The 20,673-nt window shown below is 45.7% G+C and overlaps 1 protein-coding gene across 5 annotated transcripts in view; it reads right to left on the bottom strand.

Annotated features, from left to right (window-relative positions):
* LOC113452091 (cyclin-dependent kinase 12-like) overlaps positions 1 to 20,673 on the bottom strand; it is a 112,138-nt gene that overhangs the window by 89,298 nt on the left and 2,167 nt on the right. For all 5 annotated transcript variants that reach the window (XM_087918895.1, XM_087918897.1, XM_087918894.1 and 2 more), the window contains exon 2: positions 3,963 to 4,838. In XM_087918895.1, the coding sequence (XP_087775021.1) occupies positions 3,963 to 4,838 (876 nt within the window). The remainder of the gene's footprint in view (positions 1 to 3,962; positions 4,839 to 20,673) is intronic.

Below are 20,673 nucleotides of genomic sequence, written 5' to 3'. Positions count from 1 at the left end.
TATTAGATCCCTATGTGGCCTCGTATACAAGGAGGATCAAATGGTCTTCTAATACTGAAAGAAAGTTTCACTCCTTTTTATCATCTCTGGAGTGTCTCAGCTTATAAAATCAGGCCCTAACAAGTAGTGGCTCAGAGACAATCTCAGCCTTTGAATCACTAATTAATAGTGTTCAAAGGGAGCTAGGAGCCATCCGTAGGCCGAGTGGTCCATATAATTCAAGAAGTAATTCTTGGTTTGACAAAGAGTGTCTGATGCTTAGGAACCAGATTGATCGGGTTTACCTGCTCTATCGTAATCGAGGGGATAAATGCCCACCAGAGGACTACTATCGCTTGAAGCGGGAGTATAAAGGACTAATTGCTAAGAAAAAGAAAGCTAAAGAGAGAGAGAAGTGGGATCTACTTCTCCTCTCCATCCAGCAGAAGAACACTCGATTATTTTGGCAAATTGTTGCCAGCTCCTTGCTGGGTCATCAAGAACTCCCTCTCTGCTGCATTTCCAACAGAGATTGGGAAAACCATTTCTTGGAAATTTTCTAAGCATCAACAAGTTCAACCGTGCTTGGGCTCCAGCTGCCTCCTGCAGTTCCTGACTAGCAACCCATGACTCATGCTGAGATTACCGAGTTTATCTCTGAACTCAAGTCAGGCAAAGCCCCTGGCCCTGATGCTATACCCCCTGATCTGCTAAAATCCAATCCCGAGTGGTGGATCCCTCTCTTAGCAAGACTCTTCACGCATATCAATACCTCTGGCAGGATCCCTACCTCCTGGAGCTTAGCAATTATTGTTCCAGTTTTTAAACGAGGAAATAGGAACAATCCAGCCGACTATCGCCCCATAAGCCTGCTCTCCATCATTGGAAAATTGTATGCTAAGTATCTCCAACGTACACTCCTCACTTGGGTTGAGGAGTCCAATGTTATTGGTGCTGAACAGATTGGGTTTAAAGCAGGCTGTGCCACACTGGACCACTGCTTTGTCTTAGTGCATCTGGTCGATAAATATACTACCATACCAGGTGGCAAACATTTTACTGCTTTTATCGACCTTTAAAGTCAGCGTTTGACTCAGTCCCTAGGAGACTGTTGTGGTCAAAACTGCTCAAAAGTTCTATCGACAGACATCTTCTGTTCCTAATTAGATCCTTGTACAACCAGACCTCTAGTCAGGTCAGGTGTGGTTTGTAGGGAGAACTTTCTAATCCTATCCCGATTAAGAACGGAGTAAGGCAGGGTTGTGTTCTGGCTCCTCTTTTGTTTAATTTATTCTTATCTGACTTGGCCTTTCACATTGGACGTATTGAGTCCCACGCCCCAAAGCTGTCAACTACGAAGATCCCGCTTCTCCTTTATGCTGATGATGTGGCCCTCCTTTCATTGTCAAGGCCAGGTCTGAAAAGATTACTTTCTGCATTTGGGTCTTACTGTGCTGAGAACCACTTGTCCATTAATTATGACAAATCCAAAGTATTGGTGTTCTCTAGAGCCCAGAAATTGTATAACTGGGCTATCAATGGTAATGCTGTTAAGCAGGTTTTCCATTTTAAGTATTTAGGTATTCAATTTCAGAACACCGGTGCTTGGACTAGACATCGAACCCAGGTGCTGAATTCGGCCTCCTGTAGTCACCAGCAGATTTTAAGATTTTTTTATATCCAAGGAGGCCAGTTTATTCCTTCTGCTCTGCATATTTACAAAGCCAAATCTTTGGCTCAAACTCTTTACGGAATTCCCATATGGATACGGGGCTTCAAGGATTGTATTGAAAGAACCCAGGCTGTCTTTCTTAGAAAACTTCTGAGTCTTCCTCGTGTTGGTTTTGCTCCGATGTACCTGGAACTGGGCACTCGATCAGTCGAATGTATAGCGTGGATTAACACCTTTAAATTGTGGTTTCGGGTGCTCTTTCTAGCAGTTCCTGGTAGCTACCTCTCCCTGGCGTTTGCTGACTCTCATATTTCTCGTTGGGGGAGGGAGCTGAAGAAGAAATTACACCTGCTAGGTTTTACAGGGGATGCCCTGGGAGATTATGGCCTTAAGGATGCCCAATTTAGGGTAGTCCAACGGCTTGTGGACATTGACTTGCAATATCTACGAGCCAGAGCTAACAAAACTTGCTCCCCTCTGATCTTCAGCCAATTTAATAATTACGGACTGAGAATGGCTTCCTATTTTTACACTCTAACCATTCCCAAGTATAGAAGAGCTTTCTCCCTAGCTCGCTTTAATGTCTTGCCCTCAACACTACTGGATGGGCAATTTAAGAGGCTCCCGATTAACGAGCGGCTATGTCCCTGTGACAGAGCTGATGTTGAAACTGTGGAATATGCCCTTTTATATTGCCCTATGTATAACGCAGGCAGATCTAAGCTACTGTCTCTCCTTGAAACAGACCCTTCTAGACCCAATGTTAGAAATTTGTTCTTATATTGTCTAGGGGATGGCTCCTCACACATCACTTCTCAGGTTTCCAATTTTTTTTTAAGAGCTGTAACCATCAGAGGAGAACGCTGTAATTCCCCTTAGTCAAGTTTTTGGTGACCAATTGTTCATGATTAATTTTCCCATGTTCTTCTTTTGTTGTACTTGTGTTTTGGTCTGTGACCGCAAATGAAGTAAAAAAAACTTAAACCAATGACAATGCAGAACATATTTTAAATACAAATATTAATGAAACCTGAAGCTTTTCTTTTAGGTATGATGGACAAGCCAATTGAAAAACAATTTGGGGGTGCTATTCCTTCATATGGTGATGGCTGCGAGGATTGTACTTGCCAAACACTGGAAAGAATGGGATGCTGACAGTTGGATTTTGAAACTGAATTAGCAGAGATGGCAAAATTAACTGCTTTGATTAGAGATAATGGACTAGACAGCTTTATGAGAGGACTGGAAACTGTGGACTTTCTACGCACTAAATATTATAACAAATGGTTTTAGCTTAACTTGTTGACTTTTTGTTCTTTTTTTTTTCTTTCTTTGTGTGTGTGTGTGTGTATGTATAAAAGAGAAGAATTTACAGCCAGGGTGGATCCTACATATTAAATGTTAAAATATATTTGATCACTTATTTGTTTTTCTGTTTTGTATTTTACTTTTTATGATAAAACAATAAATAATATATTCAAATAATTGGATGTTTTTCGGTCTGCCATCTTCGGCTTAGCACCTCGTTGGCATCCTGCCATCAAAGGCTAGGGGGGAGGGGGGATGAACAAATGGGCAATATACCTGTGTCAGTATGTGAAGGGAAATAGGGAGGGGGAAATGACAGCTTGATGAAAAACAGAGAAGCTCAGAACCACTTTGTTCCAGCATTCAGGGCCATGCACCCTGAGAAGGAATGTGGATTATCCGAAACTTCTCAGCGTTCTCAAAACACCTAGGTGAATCTTCATTGGCTGAAGATGAACTGGTGATGGGGGGAGGGCTGAGATGAGGGGAAACCTTCTGTATCTTTTTAGCACGGGAAATTTAGTTCTAGCCTGAGCTTACTGCAGCCAGCATCTTTCAGTAAAAGAACCTATCACTTCAAACAAATGGAGTGGAGGGTCTTTCTTTCCGAAGGGATTGGACTGGGGCAGGTCTGACATTAAGCTAGAACTGCAACTGTGGTCAACCCAGAGAGGAAGTCGCCTCTATCGTGGGGACTGTGCAAACAATTTTGGTTCAAGGGAGCGATGAGGAGATTGAAGCCAAGGGGGAAGCATCTTCAAACACCCCCTGCCCCCAGGGCTAGATTTCTCTGAATGTACCTGTACTACTAGTACTAGTACCTGTAGTACTAGTAATTCAAGGTTTCAGAGGCAGCAACCAGACTCCTTCTCCTTTATTGACTATACATTTTACCACACCAGTTCAACAGTTTTTAGATACCAAGCTTTACATCAGAACAGTGAAGTGAGCAAGCCATTACACTAGCAAGACTTTGTAGAATAGCAGCATTTACAAACCTTACCTTTCCAACTCATCTTCCCCAGGCAAGATTGGTGGCAAAGGGAGTGGAGGCAATGTTGACGTTTTCAGATGGGGGACAGCAATGGTCACAGAAACATGTCCCTTTGAGGCGGATTGTATGGTGAACTGAGAGTTAGCCTGCGAAGTTAAGGATGTCTTACAGTGGACAGAAGATGACAGACACAAAGGAACTAAAGCAGGGCTGTGAATGGTAGATGACTGAGCAGGTGGCAGAGGGGGAATAACTGGCAATGGAGGCAAGGGGGGCAATGGAGGAGGAACCTGAGGTGGGGATGATGCTGGTAAAGGAGGGAGTGACTTTACAGAAGACAAAGGAGTTGGGACCTCTGGTTCAGCTGACTGTATTTCTTTTGAAGTCACAATTTCCTCCTTTGCTATAGTAAGTTTCATATACTTTGTTCCTGCTGTTTTTGAGTCTCTAACTGAAGCAGGTAGTTTCTTCTCAGAATTTTCTGTCTTTGTTTTGGCAGGCTCAAGAGTTGTTTTTGTTTCTGCACTGTATTGTAGAATATTTACCATCTCCAGATCAGGAGGATATTTTTCAGGCTTAGCAATTTTTGCCTTCCTGACATCCATTATAGACTCTTTTACTTCAGTTAAGTTATTTTCTTTCCTAGACAATAGGCTATGTGAGTCCTTTCTCTCCTTTCTATCAACTTTTGCTGCTGCTGCAGCTGCAGCTGCAGCCCTCTCCTTTTTCTTCCTACTCAGCTCAGCTCCCAAACTGGAGGTCAGTGGTAGCTGAACAGGTGAGATACTAGAATGACGACTGCAAGACCCAGTTCTCTGCTTTTTGTTATGAGATGTTGAATGCCTTGAATAAGCGGGACTTCTACTTCGGGATTTCATGGGCTTCCTATGAAAACAAAATAGGATAAATCAGAATCCCATAAGATCTCAACTGCCATACTTTTATGTAAAAATCAACCTCTAGCTCCGATGAAGTATGCATGATACTTAATACTGTTTTTCTATTACACCATATATGTTTGGTTTGGTGTTACAAGATATATGAATCCAGCCTCTTCAGTCTGTAAACCATGGTTAAGTGCTGCATAAACCCAGCTGGTTTATTCATCAAACCATGGTTAAAATTGGTCATGGTTTAGCCATTTCATAACCCACTCTATGTACAGACACTGACCATGACCTTAAAGCTCCAGTGCACATTCCAACTTCCTATAGGCTTTTCCATTTTCTTCTATAGTTTCACGTCATGTGCATAGCCTGAAACTGCACTTTCCACTCACATATAAGGGATAACATAATACAACAATCTTCATTGTACCACATATTAAAATAAAAGGGGTCAAATAGTTTTGGCCTGGATTTATTTAGACCTAAACCTTTTGCTTGGAATCTAGAAACCATTTGTATCACTGTATGTGCATAAACAGATATACTGTATATAACTCCCTGCACAGAATGTGACAGACACTTCTGCGATAAAAAAATCTTTACTACAAAGTTTTTCTTTAAAACGTTCTGACTAAAAGAGAGATGGGAGGGAGGGAAGCTGAGCTGCCTTTGCTTGGGTCAGCATTGCTTTCAAGTTTCACTCTCCCACAGTGGTGGTTACTTTAGAGCAGGGGTTTCAAACTCAATTTCATTGAGGGCCGCATCAGGGCTGTGTGGGGCCAAGTGGGCGTGGCCAACTGGGTGGGTCGGCATGGCCAACTGGGTGGGTGTGGCCAACTGGGTGGGTGTGGCTAGTTTGATGACACTCCCCAAACTGCTGGCCTGTTTCCTCTTTGCATTGGGTAGACCCGGCCAAAGCCAGGCTGGCCTGATCTTTCCTCTTTGCATTAGGTAGACCACACCTGATCACCCCGCAGGCCTTGAGTATGACACCCCTGCCTTAGAGGTTCCATGTAATCAGAAAAAGAACTCTTGAGGTTACTTTTTCTTTAGCACCAAGAAGACTGAGAGTTCACTGGTCAGCTCAGAAAAAAAATGTTATTTTCAGCTCTGCTGTTCAACATAGGCTATGTACTCTCCAGTATAATGTAGCAGTTAAGGTGTTAAGACTAGACTAGAAAAACCCAGGTTCTAGTGAACTGATGGCAAACTTTTGGCTCCCGTGCCGATAATTGTGTGCGCGTTCATGCACACGTGCCAGAACCCAGAAGGCAATGTGTGCTGGCCGCACCCACCCCCCGAGCATGCGTGTGCAATCCCCTTGCCTGACGATGCACATCTGCGCATGCATGCGCGATTCCCCTTGCCGGGCACTGCATGATCACCCTTGCAGCACACCACACTTCTGCGCCTGCGCATGCAATCCCCTTGCAGCACACCACGCATCTGTGCCTGTGTGCACAATCCCCTTGCCGGACACCGCGCAATCACCCTTGCAGCATACTACACGTCTCCCACACGATCACCCCCACACCATCCACCTGCGCATGCATGCGTGACCCCCCAGCGTTTCTGCACACACACCCCGTGCATGCAAGCCAGATACCCGACAATCAGCTATCAGGCAGTGGCAGCACGCACGCATGCGCAGTGGGGCTCTGCCGGGTGAGCTCTTGCGTGCTTCCGGCACTTCCGGCACGCATGCCATAGGTTCACCATCACGGTTCTAGTGCATCCTCAGCCACAGAAAACTGCTATGCAACTGTAGGCAAAACACTCTTTTTTTAGTACATTCTATGTCATGGGATTATGATAAAAAATAAGAAGAAGGGGGATGCTATATGCCTTGCCTACAGCTCATGAAAAGTAGAAACTAAATTAAAAGTACTGGCAACATCAAAACTCAATACCATGTGTCAGAAATCCACACATTGGTTGTTAGTCTTCCCTAGTCCTTCCCTAACAGTGAGTCTTCACAGTTCTAACATTACTGGACAAAACTGTTCTAAGAATCAGATCTCAGCAGATCAGTAATCTTATCTAAATGATTCCAAATCCCAAACACTAACATTCCAACAAAATTAACCTACAAAACACAAAGATTTGAAAACGATTTCTGCAGTTAACTACAGGCAGAAATTACAGGCAGCTGAGAATGTTTAACGGGAGCACCTCAGGTCTTTGCAGTGTAGATTACTAATCTAAAATTTAGAAGATATAGTAGCTGCTTGAAATATGAATGTTAGCTGCCTCCTTACTTTTTAATTTGTATTTTTTAATTAGTGAAGTACATTAAAAGCTGCCTATTTTGTTGCTTCTTTATTTTCAGGTTATATAAAAGTTACCAATATAAGAGAAACATGTAGCTCAGGGTTGAATTATGGAGTCCTTGGTGCTCTCTGAGCTTGGCTGTTTGCAGACATTTCATTACCCAACTAGGTAACATCATCAGTGCTTCGGAGTATGGAGTTTGTTCCCTGTTTATATACTGTTCATATTTAAATGTTTTAGTTTTTTAAAAACCTTTACTACATTCATTATTAACACAGTAGGGCTGAGACTTTCAGACAGTGGTGTCCACAAATCCAGTTGCCTAGATCATTACATATAAAAATTGTACATACAGTTGTTTATGACAGGCACTGTTGACTTAAAATTAAGCTCAAAGGTAAATTAGGCTGCAAAACAGGCCAGAAATAGCAGTAAACAGTCCACAAAGCCAGTAGGGGTCAATAAATACATGTGATTGAAAAAAGAACATCATTAAATCAGTAAACATGCCTGAACTCAGCCTTTGGCCAATTATTCTAATTTTATTCCAAGTTTAGAATAAGCTATCAACAAGTAACTATAAAGATATTTTCTATTTTAGGCAGTTTAAACTGTTTTCATGGTTTCCAATATGAAAAAATCTACTTGCATTCTTGGGGATACCAAAGTCATAGTTACTGATGTTATTTTGGAAACATAAGGTTCTTGACAAGAACAAAGAGGAATATTCTTTCTTGAATGAAATTTAACTGGGGCCCAGATGTGGGATCTTTCTTCGCAATGGTGAGTGTCATTACTAGGAATCACCAATTATCTACAGGAATCCAACAATAATAAGTGTCTTAATACTTTAATAAAAACTATTTTGTTTTGGCTGAAAGACTGTTATTCCCATGGAATGCACTTGCTGATTGAGTTCACACATCACACTACAGTGTGGTTTGTTTTAAAAGTTATGGTGGCCTAATTTTACCACAGTGTGCAGACCACAATAGCTGGATTCAACCAACATACTAAGTCATAACCAAACAAACCTCCACAAGGTTAAGTGACATGTGAACCCAACCACAGTCAAATGTTAAGTATGCTTCAGAGCCATGGTCGCCAACCAGTGGGCCGTGGCTTGCTTTCTAGCAAGTCTTTAGATCTTCGACTCTGCTTTTAAGTACAACTGAACCTCCCTTAGGACTGAAGGTTTGCTTGCAAGAAAATTCAGTGCAGACTCATGGCAAGCAAATTTGAGAGACTGAGCTAGCCGATGGCAGATAGATAGATCACTGAATGATTCTGTGAGCAACTCAATCTGCCTGCTTTGCCTGATTTTGGGTAAAAGTTGCTCTTTTTTAATAAAAAAAATCAATATTTATATGCATGGTGTGTTGTGAGTTAATTTTATGAGTTTGCTTGCAAGCAAATTTTATGTGACAGACTGAGCTAGCCAATGGCAGTTAGATTTCTGAATGAATCTGTGATTCTGTGAGCAACTCAATCTGCCTGCCTGCCTGCTTTGCCTGATTTTGGGTAAAAGTTGCTCTTTTTTATAAAACATTCAATATTTATATAAATATTTATATTTACATACAAGCCATGCCCAGCCAGTCACATGACCAAGCCACACCCACAAATTAGGCCATGCCCACAGAACCAGTTAGTGGTCCCTGGGATCTAAAATTATGAGTTTGGTGGTCCATGAGGTCCAAAAGGTTGGCCACCCCTGCTTCAGAGCACACTTCCAAATAAGGTAATATATAAACAAAATACAATATTCATTTGTTCCTCATATAATCCAAGAGGGCACTGTTACAGGTGCTCCCAGGTTCAGCTTACTCACACAATCACAGACCCATGGAAGAATGTACATCTTGTAAGTCCCCCTTGCTTTCTACCTGGTTTGTCCAGACAAGTACAATGAAAGCAGACAAGACACACATCCCTGGTCAACAACTGGGAAATAAAATTGGGGAGACACACAAATCATTTTCATCCAAACACTGAGGCACAACAGGTTCTTTTGAATACACAGAGACCCGGTAAATTTAAAACTAACAGCAAAACGTTACTAGTTACAATGTACATTTGATCTTTCTCATGCATACACATATACTCTTACCCAGGTTCTCCTCAACTAGGCTGTCAGTACTAGCTAGAGGGACATTAGCCACTGTTCTGACTCAGGGTTCCTCAAACGTACTGAAACACAAACTTGTTTCAAAAGCAAAACCTATTTTAATGCAACGCTGGGAATTACTTTCATTTCCAGCCAGAATTCATTATACACAGTTCTCCAAGCCCATGTTTTTCAGTGCTGGGGAATGCTGCCAAAAACAGAAGTCTTCAAAGTAATTATAACAGAACGCACCCGAAGTATCAGAAAAAAAACAACCAGAGTACACAGAGTTTCAAGAAGGACTTTGAATCTAATTGAACTGCTTTCGTCATTGAGGTTTGACTTTTATCCCTTATGGGAGAGGCAATCACCTCCCAGCTTTCACCCCTTCTGCTTCAGCTGCTCTCGCCTTCTAGCAGCTCTGCGCACACACACACTAGGAACTGGCTCCCCTGGGTCCTCTGCTTCACTGCTGCAAGACTCTGAAGGCTCCAAAGGCAGCACCCCACTCCCAGATGGTCCTGGCCCCATCCCTGCATCAGACACAGGACCCTTGTCCAAGTCCTCTCCAGACTCCCTGACTGATCCCTTCTTCCTCACTGTCCAACTCCGCTGCCGTCTGCACCGGCTGCCGACAAACCACAACAGCTACCAACTCTGGATCCAAACAGACCTCAAGGAGTGGGTAGGCTTTAGGACCCCCTTTTATCCCCCAAAGTCCTTGCTTTGTTGATTCACATATCTGGTAACTGTTGATGAAATGGGGAGGGGAGTCAGTTCAATGTACTCAAGTCCAACTTCCTTTGTCTGGTTCAGGTGACCTTTTTCCCTTTTGATTTGGTTCCTTCTTACCAGCCTGAAAGAATCTTTTATGTAAGATCCCACCCATGCTGACAGAGGAGCCATGCTGCAGGCCTAATTATTCTGGTGTGTGGGGTCCAGGAAAAGGGCCTTGTCTACCATTGCACCTGCCCTCTGGAACATTCCCCCCATGTGAAGTCTGCCCCAATCCTCCTGACCTTCCTCAGCAGCCTAAAGACCTGGCTTTGCCAGCTAGCCTGGAGCTCCAATGGGGGAACATCACAGTGGAGGTGGCTGAGTGATTAACACCTGATCCCACCTCCCCCCTATCCTACACCCACCTTCCCAATCTTTAATTAGATCATAGTGGTTGGCCTGTTTAACTTATTTATGTTTTTAGTATACTAATTTATCTTTTATGGTTGTAAGCTGCCCAGAGTTACCTTGTGGTTGGTTGGTTGGTTGGTTGGTAGGTAGGTAGGTAGGAAGGAAGGAAGGAAGGAAGGGAAGGAAGGAAGGATGGATCCTGTCTTACTGTCCTCCCCGCTTATGTGCCTTTATCATCTTTAGCTATGGTAGCTGATGCCTAGTCTCACAGTACCCTACAATGTTCCCCAGAATTCAGGTCACCAAAGTGTACTAATAAATCTGCAACTAAATCCTTCACAGGATATTTGAACTCTAGTGATCCATATCCCATTCTACAAACTTCAATAAAATTAGCAGTTTGCCAATCCCAGCTCATTTAGGAACCCAACACTGCTTCTTGAAAATTAGCTCTTAAACTTACTACAGGCACATAATTTTTGATAGTGCATTCTACCACATGTTTAGCTCAATTATAAGCAGCCATTCTCCAGTTAATATGAACAGTCAGTTTAGAGGACGGGCACTGTTTTTATAGAAGAGTCCAGTGGCGAATACAAGTTAGAAATGGTTAACAGTTGCAAAACCCAACATATGTAGCAGGTGAGCGGCTAGTACACCTGACAGAACTTTGTAAAGACTATGAAGTGAAATTGAAGAGAATATTAAAAATGAACAGGTATGAGCTAACCCCTTGCAGTTTCACATATTTAAATATACAATACTTGTTCTTGTTTGTTCTATTCAAACCCACTTTACCCAGCACATCATAAAGTTTTCATCAGACTTGTGGCAAGATGGGTGGCAAACAAAGTTAATAAATACATTTTCTAAAAATAGTTAAGGTCAGATATTTACTCATACTAATTCTTTCTTAACAGACATAGAGATGCTTTCCTAACATTTGGTCTATGGTGAGCAGGAAACAGCAGCTCCATTTGTCCTACATTATTTAAAAGTAATTGCCCAGAGTTGAAGAACCAACCACCTTAACCATGGAGACAAAAATATTGGATTCAAAATGTAGCACACTAAGTGCAGTGTGTGTGTGTGTTTCTCTCTCTCTCTCCGTGGTCCAAAGGAAAAGGGGCGTTGGTTCTTACCTGATACGCTTCTTCTCGTAGAGCTGCGTAGAGCATCCAGAGTGGGAGGTGCTCCAGTCTCGGCTCTCACAGGCTGAGCTTGAATTGAGGAACGCTCCTCCCCATCACATGGTCCCTTGTAGCGTTCCCCAGTTTTGCGAAGACGAGAAGGAAAGGCCTTATTCTCATCCTAACAACTAATCCATTGGCGAAACAAGATTCCCCACCAGACGGAACCAAAGGGGTGGGGCTGGATGCTCACGCAGCTCTCACGAGAAGAAGCGTATCAGGTAGAACCAACGCCCCTTCTCCATAGAGCTGCTGCGAGCATCCAGAGTGGGACATACCAAAGCTTGGCGAGTCCTACGGAAGGATCCCGTCTGGTTCGGAATCTCCTCTGGAACCTCAAGGACCCGTTGAAGGACCCGCCTGCCAAAAGAGGCCTCAGCCGAGGCGAACACATCGATTTTGTAATGCCTGATAAAAGGGGACGGGGATGCCCAGGTGGCAGCCCGGCAGATGTCGGTTATTGAAGCTTGCGTGGCCCATGCGGCCGGGTAGCCGCGCTCCTGGTGGAGTGCGCAGTTATGCCGGGGGAACAGGTAGGGCCTGTGTCTGGTATGCCTTAGAAATGGCGGCCCTAATCCAGCGGCCAACAGTGGTAGGTGACACTTTGTGACTGAGCGACTTGGGTTGGAAGGACAGAAATAATGCTTCTGACTTCCGGAAGGGCTGTGTGCGTCTGATGTAGATCCTTAGGGCGCGCCGCACATCAAGAGTGTGCCACTGTCTCTCCCCTTTCCCGGGAGGGTCTTGTTGGGTATAACAATGATACACCAACTAAGTTTGGGTGAATAAATATATAAACCAAAGTTTTGGGTGTTTGTAACTTGTAGCTTTAAGCACCAAACTGCTTGTAATTAACTAATTAAGGGTGCGGTCACAAACGGCAATAAAAGGCAGTAAGAGAAACGTAATCTCTCTGCTTGCTCTCTGCTTGTTTTTCCTGCTTGCTACTGTTTGTTTGCTACTGTTTGCTACAACTGTTTGAATACCTGAACAAAAGGACTATTTCATTGATGTGCTGATATCCTGTGAATACTCAGCGTTGTCTTCAAAAGGAAAGGTATCAGAGGAGAAGATATCTTTACAAGCAGATAAGGATATAGAACTGACTAGTAAATGGACTAAGTTACTGAATGGATATATTTGTGAATGACATATGGACTGATTGACAATGTTTAAACTCTAATTGGATTAAACAACTATTTAAACTACAAAAACAGTGTTTGTCATCAGTGTGTGTAAACTCTAGGGCCCTTCCTCTCTCATTTGGCTGCCTGGCTTGACTGCTGCTGCACATTCTGTTTGGGGGTTTGTCCCCAATCACTAACAGGTCTAGGGCAGAAGTTTGGGAGGATGAGCTCCTGAGCTCTGTGAAAAGCTGAGTTAATCTTGGATAGGAAGGTGGGGTCAGGTCGGAGAACAACCCTATCCGAATGGAACACGCATAAATCCTTTCTGATGGACAGGGCTGCTATCTCCAAAATCCGGCGAGCAGATGTGATAGCCACGAGAAACACAGTTTTGAGTGTCAGGAACTGGAGGGAGGCCTCCCTGATGGGTTCGAAGGGAGGCTTGGTGAGGGAAACGAGGACCTTATTGAGATCCCAGGTGGGATGGCGGTGGACAGCTGGGGGGCGCAGATTGGAAGCTCCCTTAAGGAAGGCCCGGATACGGGGGTGATGAGAGAGGGAACCCCCACTACCGGTGGGAATAACGGTTGCCAGGGCCATGACCTGCCGTCTTAAGGTGTTAGGGGATAGTCCCTTGTTAAGGCCCTCTTGAAGAAAATCCAGGACCTGTGCAATGGAGGGAGAGAGGGGATTGATCTGGAGTTTGTGGGACCAATTACGAAAGGCGACCCACGTGGCGTTGTATATTCGTGTGGTCGAGGGCCGCCTGGCTGCCAAAATGGTGTCTATGACCTGGCTGGAGAACTTCTCCCTCCAGCGGTCCCGCTCAACCTCCAGACGGCTAATTGGAGCCATTGGGGTTTCGGATGTGCAAGTGGGCCCTGGGACAGAGAAATCTTGTCGGGGGATCCTCCAGGGGGTCCACTGAGAGGTTGCGGAGGTCCGCAAACCACGGACGTCTGGGCCAATAGGGGGCCACCAGAAGAATTTCCGCTTGCTCCAGGATTAGTTTGTGGATGACCCTGGGGATAAGGGCCGGGGGAAGGCATAAAGAAGCCCTGGGGGCCAGGAGCAACGCAGGGCGTTGTGGTTCTCCGCCCCGTGAGAGGGGTACCTGGAGAAGAACCTTGGTAGCTGGGCATTGAGGGGATGCAAAGAGGTCCACCTTGGGAAGGCCGAAGATTGAGGCTGCCTCCTGAATAGGGATGGGTGGAGACGCCATTCCGCTTGGTCTAGGGTGGCTCTGCTGAGCCAATCTGCTTGGATGTTTAGAGCCCCTGAGATATGGTCTGCCTTGATGACAGGTTTGCTTCCGCCCATCAACAAAGGCGTTCGGCCTCTCTCATGAGCCGTATCAATTGGGTGCCCCCTTGCCTGTTGATATGGGCTTTGGCTCGTTACGTTGTCTGTAAGGACCAGGATGTGGCGCCCGCGACCTGAGGTAGGGAAACTGCGAAGTGCCAGGTAAACGGCGTGGAGCTCCAACCAATTCTATGCTGCAGAGTCGTTCTGTTGTCGACCATCTGCCCTGGGATGAGAGAGAGTGGACGTGAGCGCCCCATCCGAACAGGCTCGCGTCTGTGGTAAGGGTCAGCCGGTTAGGCTCTTTGAAGTAGTGGCCCTTGTTGATGGCCGGTCTGGTCCACCAGAGGAGGGACGTGAGGACTCTTGGAGGAACTCTGACCAGGAGCCTTGAGTTGCTCCTTCCTGATCGCTGATACGGAAGCAGGAACCATTGAAGGGATCTGGTATGAAAACGGGCCCAAGGAATAACAGAGATACATGAAACCAACTTGCCTAACAATTTTGACAAGTCTAACAGAGAAACCTTTTTTGCCCGCCTAATAAGCTTAATAGATTTTTGAATGCTGAGGAGTCTTTCCGGGGACAGGAAGACCAGCTCCTGAACAGTGTCAATCACCGCCCCCAGATGGGTTAGCCGGGTAGAAGGGGAAAGGTGACTTTTTTTCCAATTTATCAGGAACCCGTGGTCTTGAAGGGCAGCAAGAGTGAGTCTGGTGTCTCTCTCTGCCTGTTCTTTTGAGGAGGACTGGATGAGGATGTCATCCAGGTAGCAGTGGAGACGGACTGGGAGGGATCTAAGGTGGGCTGCCAGGGCCGCCAAGACCCTGGTGAAGGCCCTGGGAGCGGAGGACAGTCCAAAGGGAAGCGCGACATACTGGAAGTGTTGTTTGTTATAGGAGAAGCATAGAAACTTGTGAGTGAGAGGGTCGAATTGCGATGTGCAAGTACGCCTGAGAGGTCAATTGAAGAAGAGCCAGTCCCCCGTCTGGTTCCTAGGAGTATTGATTGTAACGTGTGCATTTTGAATTTGCGGGGAGACAGAAAACGATTCAGTCTTTTTAAGTCTAAGATAGCCCTCCAACCCCCGAGTGCTTGGGCCCTACAAACAGATGGGAATAGAAACCTCGTCTCGTTGAGCGACGGGACGGGTTGAATAGCTTTTATGTCGAGGAGGTGACTGATGGCGGCCTCCATGAGGGCCCGCTGGCAGGTCTTTGGAGAGGGGGAGGACATGAAGAAGTCAGGAGGGGGGACTGGAACTCAAGGGCAAGGCCAAACGGACTGTGTCCCTGACCCATGCATCAGTAGTAGAGGCCTCCCATCGGTTGGCGAAGTACTTGAGACGGCCACCGATGGGGAGGGAGAGGGTTAAGTTATCTGGAGCGCCGAAAGGGCCTGCTCCCAGATCCCCGGAAGGGCCTTTATAGGAGCCACCCCTTCTGGACCTCTCGGGGACTCGGCCCGATCTTGTGATGGGGGCGGCCGGTAAGAGGAAGATCTCTGGTATCTGGGGGAAAGGAGGTCTGGAAGGAGGAACGAAAGGATCCTCGTCGAAAGGGGGCCTCTGAGTCGGACCTCCGAAAAGAGAGGGGAGGTATTTGCGCTTGTTACGACTCTCAACCAGCAAGGATCAAGAACCGGACCAAATAATTTACCTCCCGAAATGGGAGCGGATGCCAATTTCACCTTGTTTTTAATGTCTACTTGCCAGTGACGGAGCCAGAGCAAGTAGCGAGCTGTGACCTGCGAGTATATGGCTCTGGTGGTGAATTTCACTGCCTGATAAGTGGCGTCGGCTGAGAACTCGGCCGCGGCCGTGAGCTTCGCAATGTCCTGGTGCGCCCTGAGATTGGACGGGGACATGTTGCTTTAGCTGGCGGAGCCATCTGATTGAGGATCTGGTGAAGAAAGATGCGGCCGTGGCCGATCTAATGGCCCAGGCGTCGGATTGGTGGGCTCGGCATAAGGCCAGCTCGGCTCGCTTGTCTTCTGGTTTCAGGGCCTCTAGAGCATCGCTAGGGTCGAGGAAGAAGCCAAGCCCACGATGGGTTCGTCAACCGTGCAAGGGGTCTAACAGGAGAGAGAAGTCAGGGTCAAGGTTGAAAAAGCGTTTGTCCTGACTGGAGGGGGCTGGAGGCGCCCCTGTAGAGGCCAGTTGCTTGGAAACCAGATCAGAAAAGATAGGTGGGACCGGAATGACTTCGGTCTCTACTACTGGCTGACTAAAGATGGAGTCATGGGCCCCCCGAGGCTGCGGGTTCAGGGGAGGCTGGGAGATCAGGCCGGAGATATTTTTGGCCTTGAAAAGGATGGACCTGAACAGATGTGGCTTGAACAACCCCACAAAGGTGGGCTGGTCCAGGGTGAGGCCTTCATCCTCTGACATCTCCCCCTCCATTGGGTCTGCCCCCGAGAGGGGTTCGCTATAGATCATGGACCCCAAATCAAGGTCCTCCTCTTCCCCGAAATGAATCGGGTCCCCTTGATCGTGTTCCTGCTCCTCCTCCTCTACCCCATGAGAGAGAGGCAGTTCCCTCTGGGAGAGTACCTGACCATGTGAAGCATCCGATCTGGGGAGAGATCTGACGGATGGAGCCTGGACTTCAGAGGCCGCAGGCCGAGGGGGCGGACCGGCCATCTGCTGGAGACCTTGCGCGATTCCCTGGCGGATGGCAAACTCCATCCAGGATCTCATTTTCTCAGGGATTTTGACCATGGAATCTTCCTCTGGTTCCTCCTGGCGCAAGCCAGCAGCAGTGGAGGTGAAAGTAGCTTCAGGAGCTTGTCTAGGCACCGAGGCCGAAGATTGAGCAGGCGAGGGAGGAGGAGGGGGGGGTTGGGGGGAGGTTGAGGGCATGGTGGGGGGAGGGCCAGAGGCACGGAGCCTGACTCTCTAGACCGCCTGTCTATTTCCCTCTCCAATGCCTTGTGGCGTCTGAGGGCATCCTTCTGTGAGGCTTTGGAGGTCTCCTGTGCCTGTTTGCGCAGGTAATGCGTTTTGGATTTGGCCTTCAGAGAAGGTCCACGTGAAGAATTGTCATCTGCCATCTGGAAAAAAAGCTGGAAAAAAATTATTTAAAGTTAGTAAGAGAGGGTTGGCTCGTCTGATTGCGACCTACACCAAAGGCCGGGTATCACAACGGTTGTTTCACGCCCCCCTTTTAGTGAATTTTTTTTTTTATATATATATATTTCATTGAATTTAAGCATTTAATCATTAATCATTTTCTTTTTTTCTCTTTCCTTCTTCTTTGTTTTTTTTTTAAAAAAAACTGAATGAAATTGAGATATATGAAGAAATTGGGCCTATTGCCCTTTCGGTTTCATTTGCTACTCTTATTAGTGCACCTTGAGTTGCTCCGGAAGGAGGGAGCAGCAGTTGTAAGGTACAGGTGGTAAATCAATCAGCCGAAACGAACGCCAGGCCTGAGAAAAAATATGATGGCCTACAGCAGCTGCCTCCCCAGACGAAGACCGGGTTTTTTTTTGAAAAAGCGCTGCTACCTCGCCAGCTGAAAAATGGCTGCGGAGCCAACGGACCTTGTGAAGGCTCAGGAACCCTCGAAAAGACCTTGAGGGAACGAGCGACAGCTTTAAGCAGTCCCCGGGGATCTGCCTAGTGAGACAATTTATCAACGCAGCCTGGTTGCACTGTTGGGAAAGGCTCCAAAATGGCGGCCGGCCATGAGGCCGCGCCCAAAATGGCGGATGCCACGCGGTGCCCAAAATGGCGGCTGCGAGTTGCGAGAGGGGCTATCAGCGGCAGATTACTCTCCCGGCATGAAAGGAGGCCTATGAGGGCCCGAAAACGGGAGGAACAGGGGTTAGATAGATCTCCCCTGGTTATGGGCGTTCAGTGGGGGGGAAACAACCGATCGAAGGCAGGAACAAAACGGCGCTCAGCGGTAGAGCGAACGAAGTGGTAGGCGAGGGGGGGCACCAGCAACGCGAAGTGCTGGAATTCTGCCCAAAAGGAAAAGATAAGAATCCCCCCCCCCAGGAGGGGGGAACTCCCCTAGGGAGCTATAGACCCCAAGGTAACTGCGCAGGAATAACTTAAATTAAAAGGTCCAACCTGGAGAAGAAATCCTAAGAGAAATCCTGAGTCGGCCAAGAGCTCTGAGAAACACAGCCTGACTGCCACGAGGCTGAGCTAAAAACTGGGGAACGCTACGAGGGACCACGTGATAGGGAGGAGCGTTCCTCAATTCAAGTTCAGCCTGTGAGAGCCGAGACTGGAGCACCTCCCACTCTGGATGCTCGCAGCAGCTCTATGGAGAATTATACAATACAAAGAACCTACCTAATGATACTTGTTTTCTTATCACACTTGGTGGGCAGTTTGCCTAGTAATCAATACTACTTATTTCACTACACTCCATCCATACAAAGCGCTGTATGTTAACTGTTATATACTTTCTCTTGAGGTCATTAACTATCCCATTGCAGACAGAATGGAGCTTTGAGAGACACGCTGCACAAAGACCATCCAGAATTCACAAGTAGGAAGATACCAGCCCTCTAAATCAGGGGTCCCCAACTCCCGGGCCCTGGCCCACTACCAGGCTTTAGCCTGTTTGAAACTGGGTTGCAAAAAAAAAGGGCAAGCACATGCGTGTGAAGCTCCGCTCACACAAGCGGAGTGCACTTGTGCTTGAAGCTCCATTTGCATGGAGCTTCATGCACAAGCACTCTCCACTCGCACAAGTTGAGTTTTGTGTGCAAGCGTGAGTGCCCTCTGCTCAAGCACCCTCCGCTCGCACAAGCACCCTCTGCTCACATGCAAAGCTTCATTTGTGTGAGTGAAGGGTGCATGTGCCACTCATGCGAATGGAGCTGTACACGTGTGCCTACCACTCACTCACCCAAACACCCAACACCCCCTCCCACCCGCACCAGGCTGCCAAGCTGGACAGGTTGGGGACCACTGGTCTAAATATTCAAAACAATGGGACAAGATTGTTGTTCAGCACTGCCAGAGTATTAACTACTTCACTGAATAGAGAGCTTAGCTCATATGCTGAAGTTGTGTATTAAAGCAGGGGTCCCCAACCCCTGGGTCACAGCCCACTACCGGGACATGGCTTATTCACAACTGGGCCACATGAGCGGTAGGTCGGTGCGCACAGGCGTGCACGTAGTTCAAGTTGCACAAGCAGTGGGCCAGTGCATGTGCACACATGAACGCAGCTCAAGTTGTGCAAGTTGAGCTGTGCATGCATGCGTACCAGCCCGCCACTTGCATGACCTGGTTCCCCCTCTCCCACCCCGGTGAGCCATCAAACTGCAAAGACTGGGGACTACTGTATTGAAGTGTTAACAGAAATGATAGGAAACATATCCATGGACATGTTAATTCTCTAATGTCCAGTGATAACCAGTATTAGCAGTTTCATTCATTCACATTATAAAGAGAGAACAACATCTTCAAAACTATTACCAGAATGAAATCTTATTTAAAGGTAAACAGTATAAAGTTTAGAATCCGTGACAAATATTTATAATAAACTCTATTTTCAAAGTTCCTTTCAGCTTTTAGGTTTCAATACTGTAATTAGTTAAAAGTAGAATTCACAAGGAGTAATATAAAAATATTTTAGCTACACTGACTTCCCTTCTGGTATTCATAAATATCACAAGCTGCAATCAAGTTATTTTTGAGCACCTAACTACCGTTGTTTATCTAAAGGTTTATCAAAAGTACGTCTATCTCCATTAAAAAGATATAGTAAAATAATTCTGATAAAACTATCAAAGCAAAACTATAACTAAAATCATGGAGACTTGCCCATTTTGTTACTAGCATAAAGCTGAGAGAATAGAACACCATGAAGGCTGATAAAATCTGAAACTTCAATACTATATACTTAAGTGGTATAGTATTAAATGTACCTCATTTTCTTTGCTAAAAAAGGAAGCAACACTGAATTTTACATATTTAGTAACCCCATTCTGGCACCTCTTCCAGTTCTTTAATTTTATAAAAACTGAAAAGCTACAATGACCCAGGAGTATAAATTAAGTTGCAGTTTAGTTTCATTTTCAAAAATTGCTTTACATGTACACTATACCTGAATTTAGCATGAAAACAATTATCAGTAAACCTTAGAAGCTGTGTGTTCATTTACACACACCTGACACAGAAGCTACCCATCTGCATTAATTATAATGTAGTATATCATCCAACTTTAATGAACTGCAGTTTACTAATCATGATGTGATCAATGATTCTAGTTTGCCAGGTTTTAATGATATGACAAATTGTAGACAAACCAAACTTAAAATAAAAAGATGTTGAAAAACATTAAATTTCTATGCCGCCCATCTTATCGATACAGCAATTCTGGGCAGCTAACATGCAATACTTAATGCTCATTGCAACTAACTTTTCATATTCAACTATGTTTTACAATGACATATCCAATCATATCAGTGTCATATTGGCTGACCTGGCTTTTCAACTTCGTATTCTCCAAATCAGTAAGAAATTATTACCTAGGATACAATATTGCAAGACAAACAAAACAAGTTGGTACCTTAAATCAGCCTACTTTAATATTGTGCCCCCCCCCATATGTGTTAGACTCCCAACTCCAGTCTCACTAGCATGAGGATACAAGTTTGTAATAGCGGGTGTTATAATGTAACACATAAAGACAAATCATGGTGGGAAAGGCTACCCTAATGAATCATGGAACAGAGGAA

The sequence above is a fragment of the Pseudonaja textilis genome, unplaced genomic scaffold (genome assembly GCF_049901715.1).
Source record: "Pseudonaja textilis isolate UNSWEBS1 unplaced genomic scaffold, rPseTex1.2 PTEXSCF20, whole genome shotgun sequence".
In the NCBI taxonomy this organism is placed as follows: domain Eukaryota; kingdom Metazoa; phylum Chordata; class Lepidosauria; order Squamata; family Elapidae; genus Pseudonaja; species Pseudonaja textilis.
This window is presented reverse-complemented; position numbering and strand designations above follow the sequence as displayed.